Source organism: Electrophorus electricus, chromosome 17 (genome assembly GCF_041902795.1).
Source record: "Electrophorus electricus isolate QZ-2024a chromosome 17, ASM4190279v1, whole genome shotgun sequence".
Taxonomy (NCBI): Eukaryota; Metazoa; Chordata; class Actinopteri; order Gymnotiformes; family Gymnotidae; genus Electrophorus; species Electrophorus electricus.
In genome coordinates this window covers 8,970,484-8,990,546 of record NC_137513.1, presented here as the reverse complement: position 1 = coordinate 8,990,546, position 20,063 = coordinate 8,970,484, and the positions used below count along the sequence as shown (strand labels likewise).

Sequence of the window (20,063 nt, the reverse complement as noted above, 5' to 3'; positions counted from 1 at the left end):
AATAATGTATCTGATGGCTGTTTCTTCTGATAGAAAAGCACCTGAAAAAAAATCCACTTTGTATTTAATTACAGACCCCTCCCCCGTCCCCCATTCTAAATACTAGATCCCTGTGAAAGGAACAGTTTGCTTGAAGGCAACAACTGATTGCCATTACTGGGAGAGTAAAATGCCTCCATACTGTATAAATACAGAGCAGTCACTCACAATGTCCTGAACCACCAGCACAGATGAGAAGTAGACACAGAGGCTGATGTTGCAATTGCAGAGCCAGAATCTTAGTTAGGGGTTTTGTAAATCATGGGACTTTTGGAATGGATTCCTTGCAACAAATTTGCATGGAGAACGGAACTATTTGTACAGTCATGTCAACTCAAATAATTTCAAACTGCTTTGACTCCCAGGTTGGAAATAATCTGCTATAATGTTGGTTTATGTTGGCATATGCTGGTTTTGGGATACTTAACAGGACTTTGGTCCAAGTTAAATCCCACAGACATTTATATGCTTCAGTTCCTGCCGGCAGGAAAAAGTGAAGGATCTAATACTGTACAGGGCCCTCTAAAACTACTGACCATTGTAGACCTATACTTCACACAACTCCTGATAGTAGTGTGCAGTACAGTATCCATAATGATATTTATGAGTACTGAATTACACAGTCAGCCTCAGTGGCCAGTGGAAGACTGCTCAATTTGTAGCAAGATATAAGTTTTATGATTTCTCACTATATGCAAAGTTTATAGACTTCACCTCCAGTTTAAAATTAACGGTTGCTAGTCGCACATAGTTTGATCACAGTTTAAACTACATACTATTTTTAGCCACAATCAGTACATAAATAGTATGCAGTATACCATTTTGAATACAGCCTTAGTCAATTAATATAAGGAAGATCAACGAATATGCTAATTCAATTTCTGACCTTTATAAACCAGACAGTATGGCTGGCTTCCATCTTAATCATGCATGAACACAACTTGTCACCAATTTGAAGAACAATTGAGGAACCCAGTCCTCTGCAACATTGTGTGGTATGAAAAGGTGTCTAGAGTACCAAACCTGCCACAAAAGTCTCATGACTTCTCTGGGTGGGACTGTGATACCACTCAGGCTCTGGAAGCTGCCCTTGAAGATTGCAAGCTCCTGTCTTAGTCACGGCTCCAGTACTGACGTGGCCACACAGTAGCAGGATCAGGGTAGCGTGTCATAAGAGACAGCAAGCCTAGACAGCCGTCTCCCCTCAAGAAGGAAACCATCGGTCTCAACCACACAGCAGCTCATTTGATCAGGTTTAAATGTTTTAAAGCTTACAATGTAGCATCATTATCTTGACAGTGGAAAAGAGCAAACATATTATGAAATAAATAAAACCTTGAATTTAAACAATTTAAATACCTCTAATACGGAAGGAGAAGAAATAGCAGTGTGGGTCTATACAGGCTATAATTCAGTGTAAGATTCAAGTAGTTAAAAAGCCCATGCCAAGACACTGCCAAGACACAGGAATGGTGCGATGAGCATTATCTCGAGAAACAAAGTGTCAGAAACAAGACGGTGGCCTACTGCTGCTAGGCTACCAGCCAAACAACGCAAATTGTTTTTAAAAAAGCAAATAAAACCTCACTTTTGCATCTTCTACATTTTTAATAGGCCTACACTACTTGACGTCCTGGAAAACCTCGATAACTATATCGTCATCATGAATGAGGAGAACAAGAATACAAAACCAAAGGTAAAGGGTAAACAGAGCTTGCATGTAAGCGACTGCCAGCTCACCTGAAGATGAACCAAGAAGATGAAACAACTTAACTATGCTGCCCAGAGGTCACTACCATTCATTCAATAGACATTAAACTTCTGGCTGTAGATACAAGAATACCTCATGCTGAGATAAGCTACTACATAAGAAAATTAGAAGCAATACGTGAATGTTTGGAGTTCAGAGCAGAACAAATTACGATACTGTCCAAAGAAAACAAAGCACCACCTACAACATTCCGTCAATGTTCACCATTATGCTATATAAAAGAAACAATCAACTAAAAGGAACTATTCTGGACTTACGCAGCATGATAGACAATATCATTTTCTCTGGCATTCCTGAAACACGTCGGTAAACCACAAAAGTCTCATAAAGGATTTAATGATCAACCAACTCAAAACGTCAGTTCAATCAGCCCCATGCATAACATTCCACCGAGCACAGTCCATCGAACACATGGAGAGCTCGTCATGAGCAAAGGAAGAGAACTCAGAGGCACAGATAATTGAATGAGTGACCGGGACACTTGGAGAAAACAGCTCGCTTTTAGAAAGGAGCTCATGAAAGAAAGAAAGCAGTTATATCTTTGGATAAATTGTTATACTGGGTCAGTTATACTGGGTCAGTTATACTGGGATAAAAATATAACTCCTTAGCTATAGGTTCTCTCTAGTATAGACATGAAAATGAAATTAATTCTCTCTTTCACTCTTTATATGGTTAAAGTTTTCCTCTCCTTCTTACACTTACACACATACACATAGCCCACGGTAAACTTGAATGAATAATCTCTCTCTCTCTCTCTCTCTCTCTCTCTCTCTCTCTCTCTCTCTCTCTCCGTCTCAACCTCCCTGTCTCACACACACACAGTAAAGTTGTAGGCTGTGATTAATCAAACACACCAGTGTCACTACTGCCCAACACACCCCAAACAAAGTGCTATCTTTCATTGATCCTTTTTCTGTTTTTGTTTTAATTTCATTATTGCTTTATGTCTCAGACGTTTGTTTACACATACAACCCTTTGCATCAAAGCCCATGACAGTAGACATATTCATACATCCCAACACATAGACCAGCAAACCATCACGTTTGCACACCTGTACACCCACAACATATCATTGATACACCCCACTGAATCCAACCTCTGAATATACCATCTTTCATCTTTGTTCCATTCATGGAGTTGGCACACGGAATAAACAAAGTAAGATAATGAACCACCTCATTAATTTATTGCAGATATTTGTGTTTTAGAAGTATTAAATCAATGCAATTTAGCCACATATTCCAAACAAGAGGGGTATCCATTCTACTAAATAAAAAAATAAAAACCTCTTATACAAACTGTTATACAAATTACCACTATAACACTATGACAATATATCATTAGCATCAACAATAATGCTATCACTATTGCAAGTATCTATAGCCCAAACACTGATGACTCATCATGCTCTTCACGCTTTTTCAGACACTTTTACAATCTTTCTGACTCTCCGATAATATTTGGAGGTGACTTCAATGTGGTCATTGACCCATATTTGGATAAAACAACTAATACATACAATAAACATACATTTAATGTCTGATTTTGGGCTTAACAATGGTTTTTGATTCAGACATTTGGCTCTCATTTTATTCACCAGTTCACCATTCACCATACACTCACACTGGCTTCTTTCTAACCAGTAACTCCATTATATCTATCATCACAAACATATATCACCCTATTACAATCAGTAATCACACTGCTGTCTCACTTGCTTGGAATATAAATCACAAACACAAATCTACCTTCAGATGGTGTCTTAATACATCCCTACTAAATGATCTAGAATTTCATAGTCATATAAGAAGAGAGTGAAACCCTGAAACCCACCAACCTTACTTTGGGAAACCAGGAAAGATGTACTTAGAGGTAAAATAATATCCTACCCTTCATATAAGAACAAGAAAGATGAGTCTACAACAGAAAATCAAGGAATTAGAGAACATGATAAACAAGCCATGAGAAAACTCATAATTAATCTCAGTTATTACTACATTGACTAAGACATGAAAATGTTGAAAATATTAACAAATTTGGAAAACTCTTAGCTAATGTAGTGAAACATGAAGAAAAACCAAGCATCCTAGCAATCAAAGACACAACAAAAAAGGTCAGGTGGACACCAGAAGAAATAAATCAAATATTCAGAACATTTCACAAAAATCTATATTCATTAGACCAAGATCCAGATTCAGAAGATATCAACATGCTTCTCGGCAACATCAACCGTGCAAGACACTAGAAAAAATCACTAACACCTTAAGAATTTTGTAAGGCCCTCAACCAAATGCCTACTAAAAAAGTACCAGGAGGTCACAGTTGTTGTTTTTTCCAAACTATCCAAACTATTGAAAAATATTTCAAAAATCTCCAGTCATTCTATTAAGGGGACCCACTAAGATGAACTTAGCAGATGCCACTTGTCAGGTCCTCCCCGTCCCCCTAAGCTCATCACATATTTGCTCATCACAGTGTCCACCCAGCTGTCAGAGTTCTGTAAATTTAATTTCAACACATTACTCACAACTATGATGCTAACCTTCAATGTTGGATGAACCTTCTGCTATCCCTCATTGGCAGAATATCTACTATCAAAATGATAGTATTACCAAAACTTTACATATTTCAGGTGGTTTCGTATGCCTAGCTTAATTTTTCAGACTCCATCATCTCTGAATTTTAATGGAAAAACCAAACACCTTCAATCAAATTAATCACAGAGTAAAATCCTACAACTTAGGGAGGCTTCCAAGCCCCTAACTTTCAACAGTACCAGTCAACTGTAGTGCACAGTCCAATGGAAAAACCTGATGAAACACAAAGAGAAGTAGAACAAATATGCAATGAAATTAATGTCTCAGACTTACCATTTATCAGTCAAACACTAGCCCTGTTTCAAAAGTCCAATGATAGCATCAGCGCTGACAGTCTGGTGGAAATTTCAAACTCCACACTTTCACCCATCCTGACTCAACCCCTGACTCAATGGTAAACCCTGATTTCCCAATGCTGAAACCCCCCCACAAATCCATACAAATGGATAGAAAAAGGTGTTATTTCAATCACATTTTCAGAACAGTAACTGCAACACCATTGTAATCCTCTTGGAACATGTTCACAATGCAGATATTAAACAGTGTTCTGATAATTAACTCTGGTGTATATTCAGTAAACCTGCTAGAGAGGATGTTATCTTCAGATCTGTTAGCAGATCTGTATTGTCTAACCTGCTTTATGAAATCCTACCTGTGTAACAATAATAATAATAATAATAATAATATGTGATCATATGTGACAACATATTTTATGGGTGTGTCCAAAAGCCACAACACACCCATTTGTTCTACCGCACATCATCTACCATATTGATGACAGCCACACACATCAGCCACACACATCAGCCACACACAGCAGCCACACAGCAGCCACACACATCAGCCACACAGCAGCCACACATCAGCCACACACATCAGCCACACACATCAGCCACACACAGCAGCCACACACATCAGCCACACACAGCAGCCACACAGCAGCCACACACATCAGCCACACACATCAGCCACACAGCAGCCACACACATCAGCCACACACAGCAGCCACACAGCAGCCACACACATCAGCCACACACATCAGCCACACACAGCAGCCACACACATCAGCCACACACATCAGCCACACACATCAGCCACACACATCAGCCACACAGCAGCCACACACAGCAGCCACACACATCAGCCACACAGCAGCCACACACATCAGCCACACACAGCAGCCACACAGCAGCCACACACATCAGCCACACACATCAGCCACACACAGCAGCCACACACAGCAGCCACACACAGCAGCCACACACATCAGCCACACACAGCAGCCACATGTTAAATGGCGGAGTGACTTGATCTTGCATGACTGATCTTTACTGATAAGTCGCACCTGATCCCACTTGCCTCTTCTCTGCATCGGGCTTATAACACAGCTAGTCCCCAGGAGAAGGTGAATGGAGATCAGTGACCTGCCAATACTCTCTTCTGGCACACTCTGGAAACAATTATATCCAGTTCAGAAGTTGGCGCATCACTGGTTCCACTAAGCCAACCGCTTCTGTATTCTACACTTCACTCTTGCTCTTCGTACCATCTTGATATCTTGTTGTCCAGCACAACTGTGAGGCAACACTTCTGACACTGACATGATCCAATTGCCTCACGCTCCCTCTTTGCTTTTCTCTCGTGAACAAAATCGCAAGACACTTCAACTTCTCCACAAAGGGCAAGATTTCTTCACCCACCTGAAGGGAGCATTCCATTCTCTTCTGGGACAGTACCAGGACTTTGGTCTCGGAGGTGGAAATTTTCTTCCCAGCCAGTTCACATTTGGCCGTGAAGCGCTCAAGCGTGTGTTGAAAGTCCACCACAGAGGCTGCGAAGAGGACTCCTAATAACATAGGTGCCACCTCTTTTCACATTATTATTAGTAGTAGTATTTATAGCACCTTCAAGACAGTTAAGCAGCAAGTTCTATATAAGGGAAAATAACACAGCATGAGATAAAAGTATATTCATAAAACAAGAATAAAAATAAATTCAGTAATAAAGCCGATTTAAAAGTGCCACAAAACATAATATAATAAAATTATTTGGCATAAAGGTTAACAAGCAAACATAAACACATGATGAAGATCATCAATGCATTTTAGGCTGCTCATTTATCCAGCCTGGAAGTGTACAGTCTCAAAGCATTTTCAGCAGTTTTCTTTTATTGGTAGAAGAGAACCTTAAAGAATACAGAATTCATAAATATTAATAATAATAATAATAATAATAATAATAATAATAATAATAATAATAATAATAATAATAATAATAATAATAATTTGATGTGCACTCTGTCAGGACCTCTAAGAGTCTTAAATGGTAATAAAATAATTTTAACATCTATTCTAGATGTCACAGGTGTACAGTGTTATTCTTTAAGAATATGCATAATATGTTAAGTCTTTTTTTAGTTAAGATCCTTGATACTGCACTTCTTTATTAACTGTAAGAAATATAATATGTTAAGTCTTTTTTTAGTTGAGATCCTTGATACTGCACTTCTTTATTAACTGTAAGGAATATATAGTTTTTATCTACTAGTGTAATGCGAGGAGTCAGAGCAGGATGCGGGGACGAGTTGCGTGAAACAGGACGAAACGTCTATTCCCACAAAACATCGAATGTAGCGCTCAGATACATGTGAGATAAAACACAGACAATATTCCACTTAAACAAAAGACTTACTACTCGCACACTAACAGTACACAACGAGGTGGTGTGGAACGCAGGGAGGGCGTAGCCATACGGACAAACACACACACATGCACACACACACACGCACACACGTGGAGATGTTTGGGAGGAGGGGCCATATCGTGACAGAGCTCCTCCACAACGGCACGACTATGACTACGGTGACGAAACCAACCCCAAATGGTGAGGCTGGAAGACTGAGTGACCCGACACATGCCAGCGCGAGCGTGACAGAGGCCAGGAACACAGCGACCAGGACGGCCAAAGACACAGGGACGGACACGCTGATGGGTCCAGGCACAGACACAAAGGGGGACAGAGTGACTGATGCAGTAATTGAGACAGGGACGGGTACGGTGATCGGGACAGGTATGTGAACAGGACTACACTGTTACTAAACAGTCTGGGGAAGTTAGCAGGAACCCCAGCCAGTCCTCCTATCGGCTGGGTTGGAATCCGCCCCACCTGGGTGGGATCTTCCCTCGACGGCTTGGGTGGAGGCGGCTGCGCAGGTTTCCGCGCCCGCGTGTCCGGAAGCGCACCAGCTGATTTGTCCGTTTCAGGAGAGGGCACTGGTGACGTTACCTTCTTGCCTTTATGAGGCTTAGGCGTAGGCGCTTGAGCTCTGAGGCTGTGAGCCTTCACGGAGGGAGTGTCCTCGTCAGATGACGACACCTCAGTTCAGGCCCCACTGGGCAGCCTGCTTGTTCCAGAGCAGCGCCTCCTGGACAGAGCCTTAGGTGGAACCTTGGATTCCGGAGGAATTTCGCTCTTGGAGTCCGCTGACGTGGTGTCCATAACCGAGAGAGAATCCCCATTGAAGACATCCTCCACCTCCATCGGAGCAGGTGTGAAACATAGGGAGGGCGTGGCCATACAGACAGACACACGCACGCACGCACGCACGCACATGCGCACGTTTGGGAGGAAGGGCCGTACCGTAACAACTAGTAACAATGTGACATCGGGAGGCAAAGCAGAATGCAGAGACAAGCCATGTTTGCACAAACATTTATTTTTACACATAAGAAAACAAACAAAACACATACAGCAACACCACTTTCAAACAAGGAAAAGGTATTACAAGACTAAAGGGGCAATAGAGGAGCTAACAGTAGCATATACTATGACCGGCTAATACATAAGGGCTGAAATATATATGTTAATGATGACTAACAAAGGACAGGTGTAACACGTGCCTGCCTAATGATGTAAAACGTTAGTGAAACGTTATGTGACATGAAATCAGATAAATACTCACTGGCAAGGACTTAAATATACATGTTAACGATGACTAATGAAGGACAGGTATAACATGTAACCAACTAACAACGGAGGGGTGTGGCCATGTAGACACAGACACACACACACACACACGCAACATAAGACGAACATGGGGAGCAGTCTAGAAGGAGGGGTCCGTGTCGTGACAGAACCCCACCCCCCCCCCCCGATGGCACAACTCCCGGTGCCAGCCTATCGGGCCAGGGCCCCTAGAGCAACACTGAATTGGGAAGTCGCAGGACTTATCTAACCGACACGGACTAGCACGAACAGAACAGAGGAGAGGAAGACAGACCAAGACAGTGACTGACACAGGGACAGGCACACTAATGGGATGGGCAACAGACACGACACAAAGAGAGGGATTGACTCAGTGACAGTAATGGGAAAAGGTGCAGTGATGGGAACAGATACATGAATCGGAGACCAGGAGGAAGACCAGCTAGTCCTCTATCGTCAGTTAAGGCGAAGGGCCGGGGATTCCAGGAGGAGGTGCTTCGCTGGTGCCAGCGTTTACACTTTTTGGGCTGATAAGACAGAGTGCACATCAGATGATGCGCCCGCCAGGTGACGTGCCCGCCTTAGAATCGAATGCTTGTGATGCATCCACCTTTCCTGGTTTCGGTTGACATGCAGGCACATGGGATTTGGGGTCTTGGGCGACAGTGACGAAGCCTCTTCGAAGGAAACACGGGGATGCTCGCGGGCTCTAGAGCGACGTTCTCTGGGTGGATCCCTAGGCGCCGGGGCTCGTCGCTATCAGAGTCCCCTGACCCGCAGAGTCTGACCTTGGACCACCAGGGTGCTGTCCCCCACAGACCTGGCAGGGAGCATGCCCACCAGGATGAAGGGTTGGGCTGGTTAAGCTGCTTCTTTACATTTTTCCTTTTGCCTTGGCTTGTGACATCCCTCAGCGGTCGGTGTTTCTATAACATTAGGAGGCGAGGCAGGATGCCGAGACGGTGTTTCTATAACATTAGGAGGCGAGGCAGGATGCCGAGACGGTGTTTCTATAACATTAGGAGGCGAGGCAGGATGCCGAGACGGTGTTTCTATAACATTAGGAGGCGAGGCAGGATGCCGAGACGGTGTTTCTATAACATTAGGAGGCGAGGCAGGATGCCGAGACGGTGTTTCTATAACATTAGGAGGCGAGGCAGGATGCCGAGACGGTGTTTCTATAACATTAGCAGGCGAGGCAGGATGCCGAGACGGTGTTTCTATAACATTAGGAGGCGAGGCAGGATGCCGAGACGGTGTTTCTATAACATTAGGAGGCGAGGCAGGATGCCGAGACGGTGTTTCTATAACATTAGGAGGCGAGGCAGGATGCCGAGACGGTGTTTCTATAACATTAGGAGGCGGGGCAGGATGCCGAGACAGGTCATGTTCACGCAAACACACACATTGATTTTTACATATAAGAAAACAAACGTGAAATATAAACAGCAACACCACAAACGAGACAAAAGACATTGCGTGGGTAAAGGGGCATCGACAATACAATATGGCAGCTAACAGTAGCATACACTAGGTCAAACACCAAGAAGGACTGACTAATACATAAGGGTTTAAATATACATGTTAATGATGACTAACAAAGGACAGGTGTAACACGTGACTGACTAATGATGTCAAACGTTAGTAAAACGCTATGCGACATGAACACAGGTAAATACTCACTGGCAACCTTGTTAAGAACACCTGTACACTTGATCATTAATGTGCAATAAACAGTGTCTAGAGTTTGCACAAATGGTGTGAAAAATAAAAACATCTATTGAAAGGTTGTTTTCGAGGTGAAAAAGCCTTGTTGATGTGAGAAGACAGGGAGCCAGACTGGTTCAAGCAGACAGGAAGGCTATGGTAACTTAAATAACTGCCGTAAAAGAATCTTTACAAATGTGTTGAGCAGAACATGCTCAACACGTGAGAACATGTCAGATCTAGAGGTGGATGGGCTACATCAGCAGAAGACCATTTCCACTCCTGTCAGTCAATTACAGGCGTCTGGACAACTGATGACTGGAAAAATGTTTTGAATGTGTGAATCCATGGACCCAACCTGCCTTGTGTTACTAGATTAAACTACAGTGGTGGTGTAATGGTGCAGGGGATGGTTTATTGGCACACATTTAATCTACTAATGCCAAGCATCATTTGAATGTCACTATTGTTTCTGACAATGTGCCACAATTTATTGCCAGAGTTCCCATCTGAGAATTGCTATTTACAGCATGGGTAATGTGTGATGTCACAAAGCAACAGACATCTTAAACTGGTTCCACGTCCATGACAATGATTTCAGTGTACATAGAGCTTTGGGATATGGTAGAACAGGAGAATCACAGCATCAATGTGAAGTTGACAAATCTGCAGCAAGTATGTAATGCAATCAAGTCAATATTGATGAAAATCTCAAAGGAGTGTGTCCAACACCTTGTGGCATCCATGCAGACAAATCAAAATAACTTTTTTAAACTTTTGAAAGTAAATTAAGTACTACTAAGTACTAGTGTGTTCCTAATAAAGTTTCCTTCTCCAAAATCAAGTCAGTATAGTCCAGCATGAAGTAAACAGAGAAAAATAAGGATCTCAGAATGTCTACTTGTGGAACTCCACGGATAATTTGATTTCATGAGTGACTTTGCAAACCAGCATAAAGCTATGAGGCATGCATGATTTGAACCATTTTTAGAGAATTACCCTCTTTGTATCAGAATTTTTTAATCAACCATATCAAAGGCTGCAAAAAGCTCAAAAAGAACCAAAAGGAACAGGTCAGAAACCACATAAAACTGGTTTGATGATTAAGACAATGATTTCAACTGTGATTAGGCTTAAATTTGTAGACTCTATAAAAAAAGTTTTTCTGAGTAAAAACAACTCTGCTTGGTTGCAGTGGAAACCTGTATCCTGCAACCTATTTGAAAAAGCCAGTACCCAGCAATACAGTGTACCTGCAAATGTAAAAGCTTCACAAACCACAGAATCAAGTGGTGTCAAAAGCTGATCTGAGTACTCCCATGTGGTGCTGCATTCTAAGTGCTGGCATTTGGAGCTCTCCTTCAAGGACATTGAGCTGTCCAGTGATGTCGCGTTGGTGGCGGTTCGAAAAGATGCGGTGGCTAGCTACACATATGTCAGAGGAAGCACGTTAGCATTCATGCTTCCTGCTTGGTGGTGTCATGAGATGAGAAGAAAATTAGTTAGCTAGTGGGTGCAATTCAAGAGATAACATTGGTAGAACATGTAGAACATGAGGTAAAACGAATTTTAAAAAAGGGGATCTGATGAACGAAACGAAACTGAAAGTGCACAAGCGAGGTTCAAGGATTGAAGAATCTTAGGAGACTTTTAAATGAAGAAGAAACTAAGAAGCTATGAAGAAGAATGCATGAAAACATGTACTTTTTCTGTGAATTATTTGTTATAGGTAAGATTTGTCTCATCTTAATCAAGGATGCCAATAATCCTGAAGGGTGCAACACATCTTTTCTGTGTGGTCGGGACAGCAGAATGTTGCTGGTATTGGTGCTGTGTTGGTGTGCACACACTCCATATTCTCTCATTATTTGTCTGCAATTTATACTTATACACACACACACACACACATTAGCAGAGTGAAATGCATTTTGATGAAGGCTGTCAGAACAATGATAAGACATTTTTTTTGGCAGATATGAAATCCTTCTAATGTATCCATACACAGTAGTAATCAACATGCTTTTCCCCCCTGTCTGCACCCTAAACGAATACACACACACGCATACACACACATACACACACACACACACACACACGGTCAGGAAAAGGGCAGTCATGTGTCATTTCAGTGACACTGACTAGATTGTGCAACAGAAGATAACACAGTGTGAAAACCATTCATTTACACTCCTCAGTCCTACTAGAACAATTAACTAAGCAACAGATCACAACATATTAACACAACGAGTCATACACTTTAAATATTTCTTTAATGGCAAATATCATAATGTTAATTACTTTAGTGTTTATTGTATATTCCCAGATTATATTACATTAAAACAAGACAGGGGACATTTTTGTCCTGAAAGTAAAATTAGAGCTGCATCGTTGTGTTTAGACACATGAGATAGCTCATTTTATTTTAACTAAACTCAGAAATACACACTCACATGCCCACAGACATAAACTGACATCCATATACTGCCCATATGCATTTTTCACTGTCAGGAGAACTCTTCACCTTAGTGCCAGTAGGGTTTATTGTGAGTGTGTGTAACTGTGTTGTGAATGATTGATTATATGTGTAGCTGTATTGTGTATGGTTGATTGATAATGTGTGTAGCTCTGATGTGTATGGTTGATTGATATTGTGTGTAGCTATGTTGTGTATGGTTGATTGATAGTTTGCACAACTGTGTTGTGCAATAGTTTTTGTTTTTGTTGTAGGTTGTAGAGTTAGCATGATCTGATTTCTAGGGAATTACGTGACTAATGACACAGAATGTAATTTCAGCAAGATGATTCATGCTTCAAAACTCAAACCAGTGATTTATCTCCACCGAATCATATAACTTCTGACTTGTTCTTTGTTTGTGGTGAACAGAGTCATTCCACTCCATTTTACTGAGAAATGCATTAGTCGCAGATGACAAAGCAGATTTGTTACATATATGTGCTGTTACATATATGATACTGTTGCATATATTTGCCTGAGTGTCACTGAATCCATTAAAGAAAACACATTTTACTCTTTTTCACATTTAACACTGTAAAAACTCTAACTGAGCTGTTATGTTATGTAGCTATGTTTTACACTTCAATTTTGTTGTTCAAAAACTTCAAAAATATTGTTAATTGATGTGATGATACATTAAGCAGCAAATCCAAACAGCATGTATAATGACATAACCTCCATAAAGTGGGGAATAACCTCAGTGATGGACTCTTCACAATTTCTGACCTTGTAGATATTGTAAATCATGTAGACTAGTAAATAGGTTTTTGTTAACTATGTGTCTTTTAAGACCTAAGTCTAAAAATGGCCAAACCTGGACAAATCTTCATATCTCTGACTCTGAAATAAATTAAAGTTTAAGCTTGCAATAAACATGTCTGTGGTCATGCAGTAGGACTTAGAGGGTTAAATATGTCAACAGGGGCTGATTGTAAGTATGTGTAGCTGAGATCTGTATGCATGCACTTAAGCATCAGTAGGGACTAATTGTGTGTGTGTGTGTTTGTGTGTGTGTGTGTGTGTGTGTGTGTGTGTGTGTGTGTGTGTGTGTGTGTGTGTGTGTGTGTGTGTACATATTTGTCAATAGGCTGTGATTCTGATAGCAGGTGCTCTTTTATCCTTTCAGTGCTTAACTAAGCTGCTTCTGAATACCACTAATTCTGTACCGCACTCTTTCGATATGACTCACACACACACACACACACACACACACACACACACACACACACACACACACACACACACACACACATTTCTATGCTTTAGTCGATTTTCTAAAACATAACTTGATGTTTTGGTTTCTGGACTTGAGTTTAGTGCATTGTCTGCGCACACATGCTGTGTGTGTGTGTGTGTGTGTGTCTGTGTGTGTGTATTTTTGTGTGTGTGTGCGTGTACACGTGCGTGTATGTGTGCTATTACATTGTTAATTTTACTGTGGAAGGGTTAAGACTGACTATAATGTACTGATGTGTTGATTAAAAACATTAATATCAAATTGTAGAAGTAGATGGCATACCAAATTTATACATTAAAACATTGAGGAGTTTAGTTAGGAAGACAGAGTTTAGGAGGAAGACAGAGAAAGACAGATGAAAAATCAAGTTGAATAGACAGAGTAGAAAAAAAACCCAGGAACCTGACCTTTAATACACTGAAAAGCCACGAAGGATCGATTTCAATTTGAGAAATGATCTGTTACTCACATAAAACTCATTTGCACTTCTGCATTGCAATTTCTCCCAATTAGCTTCAGATTATTAAAGATTTCTGGAAGGGGCCTAAGTGACTAAAGATGATGAAGATGGTAATGATGACACTGATAGATTGAGGCTCATAGCTCTAGTAATCTAGCATGGATACAGGCTGTTTGAACTGTCCCAAGCACCAGACCATATCTGTTAGCCTTATGTTGCATAAACCCAAGCTTCAAACATCAGTGCAGTGCTGAAACAATGAACATAAAGTTCTATAAAACAGAGCTTATGAGTGTGCTTCTATAACAAACTATAAGCAATGACTAGAAGTTAGTCTTCTAAGATTATAATTTATATTTACTTTTTCACATTTTAGAACTGAAAGAAAGATTATGCGTATGTGTGTGTTTGTGTGTGTGTGTGTGTGTGTGTGTGTGTGAGTGTGTGTGTGTGTGTGTGTGTGTGTGTGTGTGTGTGTGTGTGTGTTTACACTCTTGTATGATCTTTGGGAAGGAGGAAATGATGAGTTTGCTGTTCCACATGAGGCAAAATGCTTATTTCTGCATAGATTTTCTATGCTATATGGGGCTGTGTTAGGTTTACACGTAGGCGTAGTGCTATTTAAATACAAATCAATGGAAAATCCACACAAAGATAGAAGTGCAAGTCCATGTGTATATGTGCGTAGGTGTGTGTGTGCATGTGTGTGTATGTGTGTGTGAATGAGGGAGTAAATGCCAGAGCAGGACGAGAGAACGGAGGAGTGCATGAAGCAAAGGTGCAAAGAGCATGTGATGAGGCCAGACTGTGACAGATGAATATAACACTGTTAACACTCTGTGATTTAAAGGGTTACAGAACTTCTCTGGCCTCTCTGTCTCTTTACTTACTTGCATACATACATATATATGCATACATATCTTTGTTTGCGTTTCATGAATTGTGGAGAAGAAGGAGACTGGCAAAGTGTTGGTGAACGCAGACATAGACATACAGACATGGACAGGTGTTTATGCACTTAGGAAAAGGAATGTGTTTGAAAGAAGAAAGGAAGATGAGATGAGTGCTGGAGAGAAGAGCGCAGGGAACAGATCCACAAAGACATTTCATCACAAACAATCTCACGTCAAATGATTCTCCGTTCCCTTTCTTTCCGTTTCCCTTTCCTTCTTTCGCTGTCTCCTTCTCTCTCTCGCCAGATGGTGATCACAGAGCAAGCTGGTCATCGGTGACAAACACCTGTTGAACAGGGTGTGTGGATGAGTAGCTAAAGTGACACACACACACACACACACACACACACACACACACACAGATGTGACCATCTAGCAATATTTTCCAAATTGCAGTCAACGTTAAATTACAGAGGTCATCTTGGTGTCGGTATAGTTTTGTGTATATGTGAAAATGATCCATTCAGTTAAAAGCTAATGATCCATTCAATTAAAATGTTGCGTGTTTTTATGTCTAACCTGCCATCAAATGATTCTATCCCAAAGTATTCTGCCTACTGTCAAAGACAACTCATCTATTAACTGCTGAGTATAAACCTCATATCCTTAGATGCTGTGAACAGAAAGATTGTTTATGGCCCAGTACATTTTTGGATGCTTAGTGTGGCATAAAGTAAACTAATTAATGTTCAAAAAGAGAATATGAACGCTATCTTATGAACGCTATCTTAGCATTGCATTTACTAAAGCCTAAGCCAAAACCAAAATAACTGATTTATATTGACAAAGTCTTCAAATAATTCTGCATACACTGGGTGAAATGCCATTTTCAATTCATATGATTGTAAGACAGGAAAGAGGTGTGACGTCTTTCAGATGACCATTCTGTGAGAGGCTTTCACACGCATTAATATTTCCCACCTGGCTCTGACTTCATGGCTCCAGTGAGCTCCAATTAGAGTTCAATCGCTCCATTCCAACTTCAATTCCTGTTCTCATTAAACCAGCAGCACACTTCAGCTCATTATATCAGTGCAGCAGGGAAACGTATGCACTAGGACTCCAGCCAGAGAGGGAAGGAACATGGTACAAAAGCCCAGTATCTCTCTTCTCTCATCAGTAGCTTTAATTAAAACACTTAAATCAATGTCAAATTACATGTCAAAAGCTCAAGTATTAAGCTTGTGTGTTTTAGTTATTGTCTAATAATATACAATCATCCTAATACAACACAGCATTGCATTTCTCTTGTACCGCCTTTGCTTACCTTTGGTTACCTTTTTTCCCTAATGGCCCTAGTAGCAGTAGGCATTGAGCATGAATCATGCCATTGACCAGTGTTATGTTAGAGGTGCATATGCTGCTCCAGCCTACCCGTGCCCAGGCAAGACTGGCCTAACCTCTTACACCAGCAGGTGCAAACAGCGCGAGAATCGGTGCTTTTCCGACAAGTTTTCGAAAGTAGAAGAATCGCAGCCTGCGAGTGCACGTTAGTCGGAGCAATGAGGCTTTCGTTAGCATTCATTTGAAGAAGGAAACAGAAATTCGAAACGAAAAATGCACGAAAAATATGAAAGATTCACCCACTCGCTGTGTCACTGGGTCCACAGTACGCAAACATCGCACCCTCTTCAAAGGGTCATAGTAGTTAGACTGTAACTCATTCTCTTTCAGCATATCAGCGATGAAACAGCACGCATGGCACAGATACTAACTATCCATTACCGTCACTTAATAGAAGCGCGTGGCCTGATGCGTGCGCCGCAGTCGACAGCGGAACCCCGCAGCGGGACCAGGCAAACAGGTCCATGCGCCGCCCTAAAATAGAAAACGCGGCGGGACACGAGGCGATTCTGAGAATACTGACGTCAGTGCGTGTGCACACACCCATGAACCCACTGTTCGTTCAGGTAAGTGGAAGTAAATTTAGTAGCTGTTTAAAAGAAAACCGATAGATAGATAGATAGATAGATAGATAGATAGATAGATAGATAGATAGATAGATAGATAGATAGATAGATAGATAGATAGATAGATAGATAGATAGATAGATAGATAGATAGATAGATAGATAGATAGATAGATAGATAATGTAAACTTTTCATGCTGTGTCACCTTTTTAGCCAATTAGTAGGCCTACCCAATGGAAAAAGAACCTGCTAATATGCCTGTCCTAATAGAAAATGTATCTGGCATAATTTGTTGCGGTATGGCAGTTTATTTAGTTAATCCACATCTACATCCCACCTGTAAACTCGCAATTCCCATATCACATAAGTTCACGCTTGATTGCTGGACTACAAACAGTCTAGAGATTAACACAGTTCACAGTTGGTGTATCAGCACACACGCCGCGCGTAAAGATGCCAAATATTTGTATTTGAATTCGATTTTACTGACTTCTGGAAACGATTTGAGATGAATATATCGTGCCCACCTCCCACACACACGAGCGCGCATAACACTTTAGTATAAGAAGTCTCATTGAGTGATATTAAAAGAGTGCAGGTAAAAGCGATCACTCGTCCATTTCAGTTCCGGAGGGGCGCACGCCCATAATCGGTGCGAACTTTGTCACTCTTCATCACTCATGCTCGCGCAGAGGAAACCCCCCTCGCCTCCTGACGTCAGACAGATCGCTTAAAAGAACGTTCTCTGGGGCGAGGGGAGATCAGCGGCACCAGACTGAAGAAGCCGGAAACCAAGAAAGTGATAACCGACGCTACTGTTTCTCTAGCCACTTCGGTCCTTCGGTATCCGAGTACTTGGAAAGATGCTCTCCACGCGTATCCAGTGCGCTTTGGCGCTCCTGTCCCTCGCGCTCACTGTAAGCAGTGTCTCGGGTGCACCGTCCGACGCCAAACTACGCCAGTTTCTTCAGAGGTCGCTCGTCGCCCCGTCCGGAAAACAGGTAAAGAAAGAAAGGATGGATGCGGGAAAAAAAGAGCTTAAGAAAGACAGAGCAGGGGAGGGAATTTTTCTACGTCTCTTCACGAAGCCAGAAAAGAACATTTGCTTATTTTCAGACCGTGTGTTTGATTTCAAAGCCATATTGTAATTGCTCACAACGCACAGTCGAGCCATTGCGTTCGCCGTCCGTTCGTGAGAGCTGTCCAAGGTGCTGACTTTGAGTATAGAATTTTAAACACGTCTAAGAAAAAGTTTTTCTGTGTTTTGAAACATATGTAGTTATTTCTTTCCTTTTTTTAAAAAAAGTACTTCAAAATGTAATGCATATTTGAACATAGTACCAATTGTTTCAAGCAGGTGAATTTCAATGTATATTGTTTGAATTTTTCCTAACAGGAGCTAGCCAGATACACACTCGCAGAATTGCTCTCAGAGCTGGCGCAAGCAGAAAATGAGGCAATGGAATCTGATGATTTGTCTCGTGGCACCGAACAAGAGGACGTGCGCCTTGAGCTCGAGCGAGCTGCCGGTCCTATGCTTGCTCCCCGTGAGCGCAAAGCCGGATGCAAGAATTTCTTCTGGAAAACTTTCACGTCATGTTAGTTGTTTATTACAAAACCATCTTAAAGGTCTATTTTCCCCGTTATCTTATTTGTTCTCACGTTTTGGTTTTCAAATATTAACGACGCCACAATGTTCTTGTTTCCAAAAAATGTAAATAACAAAATAAAAATTGTTCCGTTTGTCATTTGACAATAACGACGATAGTTTTAATTGGTCGTTTTTTTTCTTTCTTTCTTTCTGAGAAATTGGTGAGCCTAGAAAGAATGTTTAATGAATGTATGCAAATTACTACGGACTGTACTTTAGAAAGAAAATTCTATTTTTAACTGAGTAAAATCTATGTTTCAGAGCCAATGCGTAATGCAGATTTGTCCTACCAATAAATGCAATATGCACACACACATACAGAGTGAAAGAAAGAGAGAAAGAGATGGAGATTTTAATGGAAACTGTTCACACTGTGCTCAGTTGTTTGCTTAGAATTAATTTGTGTGTAAAACTGGCATATTTTGATATATCATTATTCTGTTCAGTGATTCAGTGCTTTCATAACTATGAAAGTGAGACTAGTTTTGTCAGCTTGTCAACACAATATACTGTGTTTACTAAACAGCGGCTTCTGTTAGTTTGTTTGGTAATCTGTGAATGAGTCTGTATGAGTAACTCTGAGTGTGACAGAGAAAGTAACAGCTTGACTAATCGCTTCTGTTAAGAAAACTCTCAAACAATTAAACCATGAGTGTGTGTGGCTGTATTTGAACTGAGTCTCTCTCTTTCTCTCTCTCTCTCTATGTAGATGTATGACTGTTTTAAATCCTGGCACAGACATGCCTGGATGCAGAATGGGTGTGTAGAGTTCTGGACTGAAAATTTTTATATGATGTTTTATTATCCCCTAAAAAATTCTAAGGTTCATTTCATACATGGTCTTGAATAAGTTGTTTTTCAGAAAGGTGTCGTGAGAATCCATTTCTCCAAATAACAAAACCAAACTGAACAGTATGAGGTATCAATAGCAATGTTGCCACACAGTGATGCTTAAAACATAGAACATGTGAAGTTCACTTGTGCTTGTACACATAAAAATAACCAACATTAAAAACTTATGTTCTAAAGCAGATCACCTGTGTGGCTGCCTGACATTCATCTGACTCCATTAATTTCACTGCGGGAATACCGTCTCCTTTTAAAATATGAACGTCCATGGCACTATAACTCACTAGTGTCTAAATATCTTTGCTTAGTGAGATGAAATACAGCCTGAGTCACAAAATAATTTGTATTAAATTAGCTCCACCAGGCTGAAAAGATGCAGCCAAAAT

The 20,063-nt window shown here is 41.0% G+C and overlaps 1 protein-coding gene across 1 annotated transcript; it reads left to right on the top strand.

Annotated features, from left to right (window-relative positions):
* The first annotated feature begins 17,923 nt into the window (after window positions 1-17,923).
* On the top strand, window positions 17,924-19,862 carry sst1.1 (somatostatin 1, tandem duplicate 1). Its single transcript, XM_027028405.3, has 2 exons — window positions 17,924-18,178; window positions 18,574-19,862. Exons 1-2 carry the CDS (start codon window positions 18,041-18,043, stop codon window positions 18,778-18,780), a joined length of 345 nt encoding a protein of 114 aa, XP_026884206.1. The 5' UTR covers window positions 17,924-18,040; the 3' UTR covers window positions 18,781-19,862.
* Window positions 19,863-20,063: the final 201 nt, after the last annotated feature.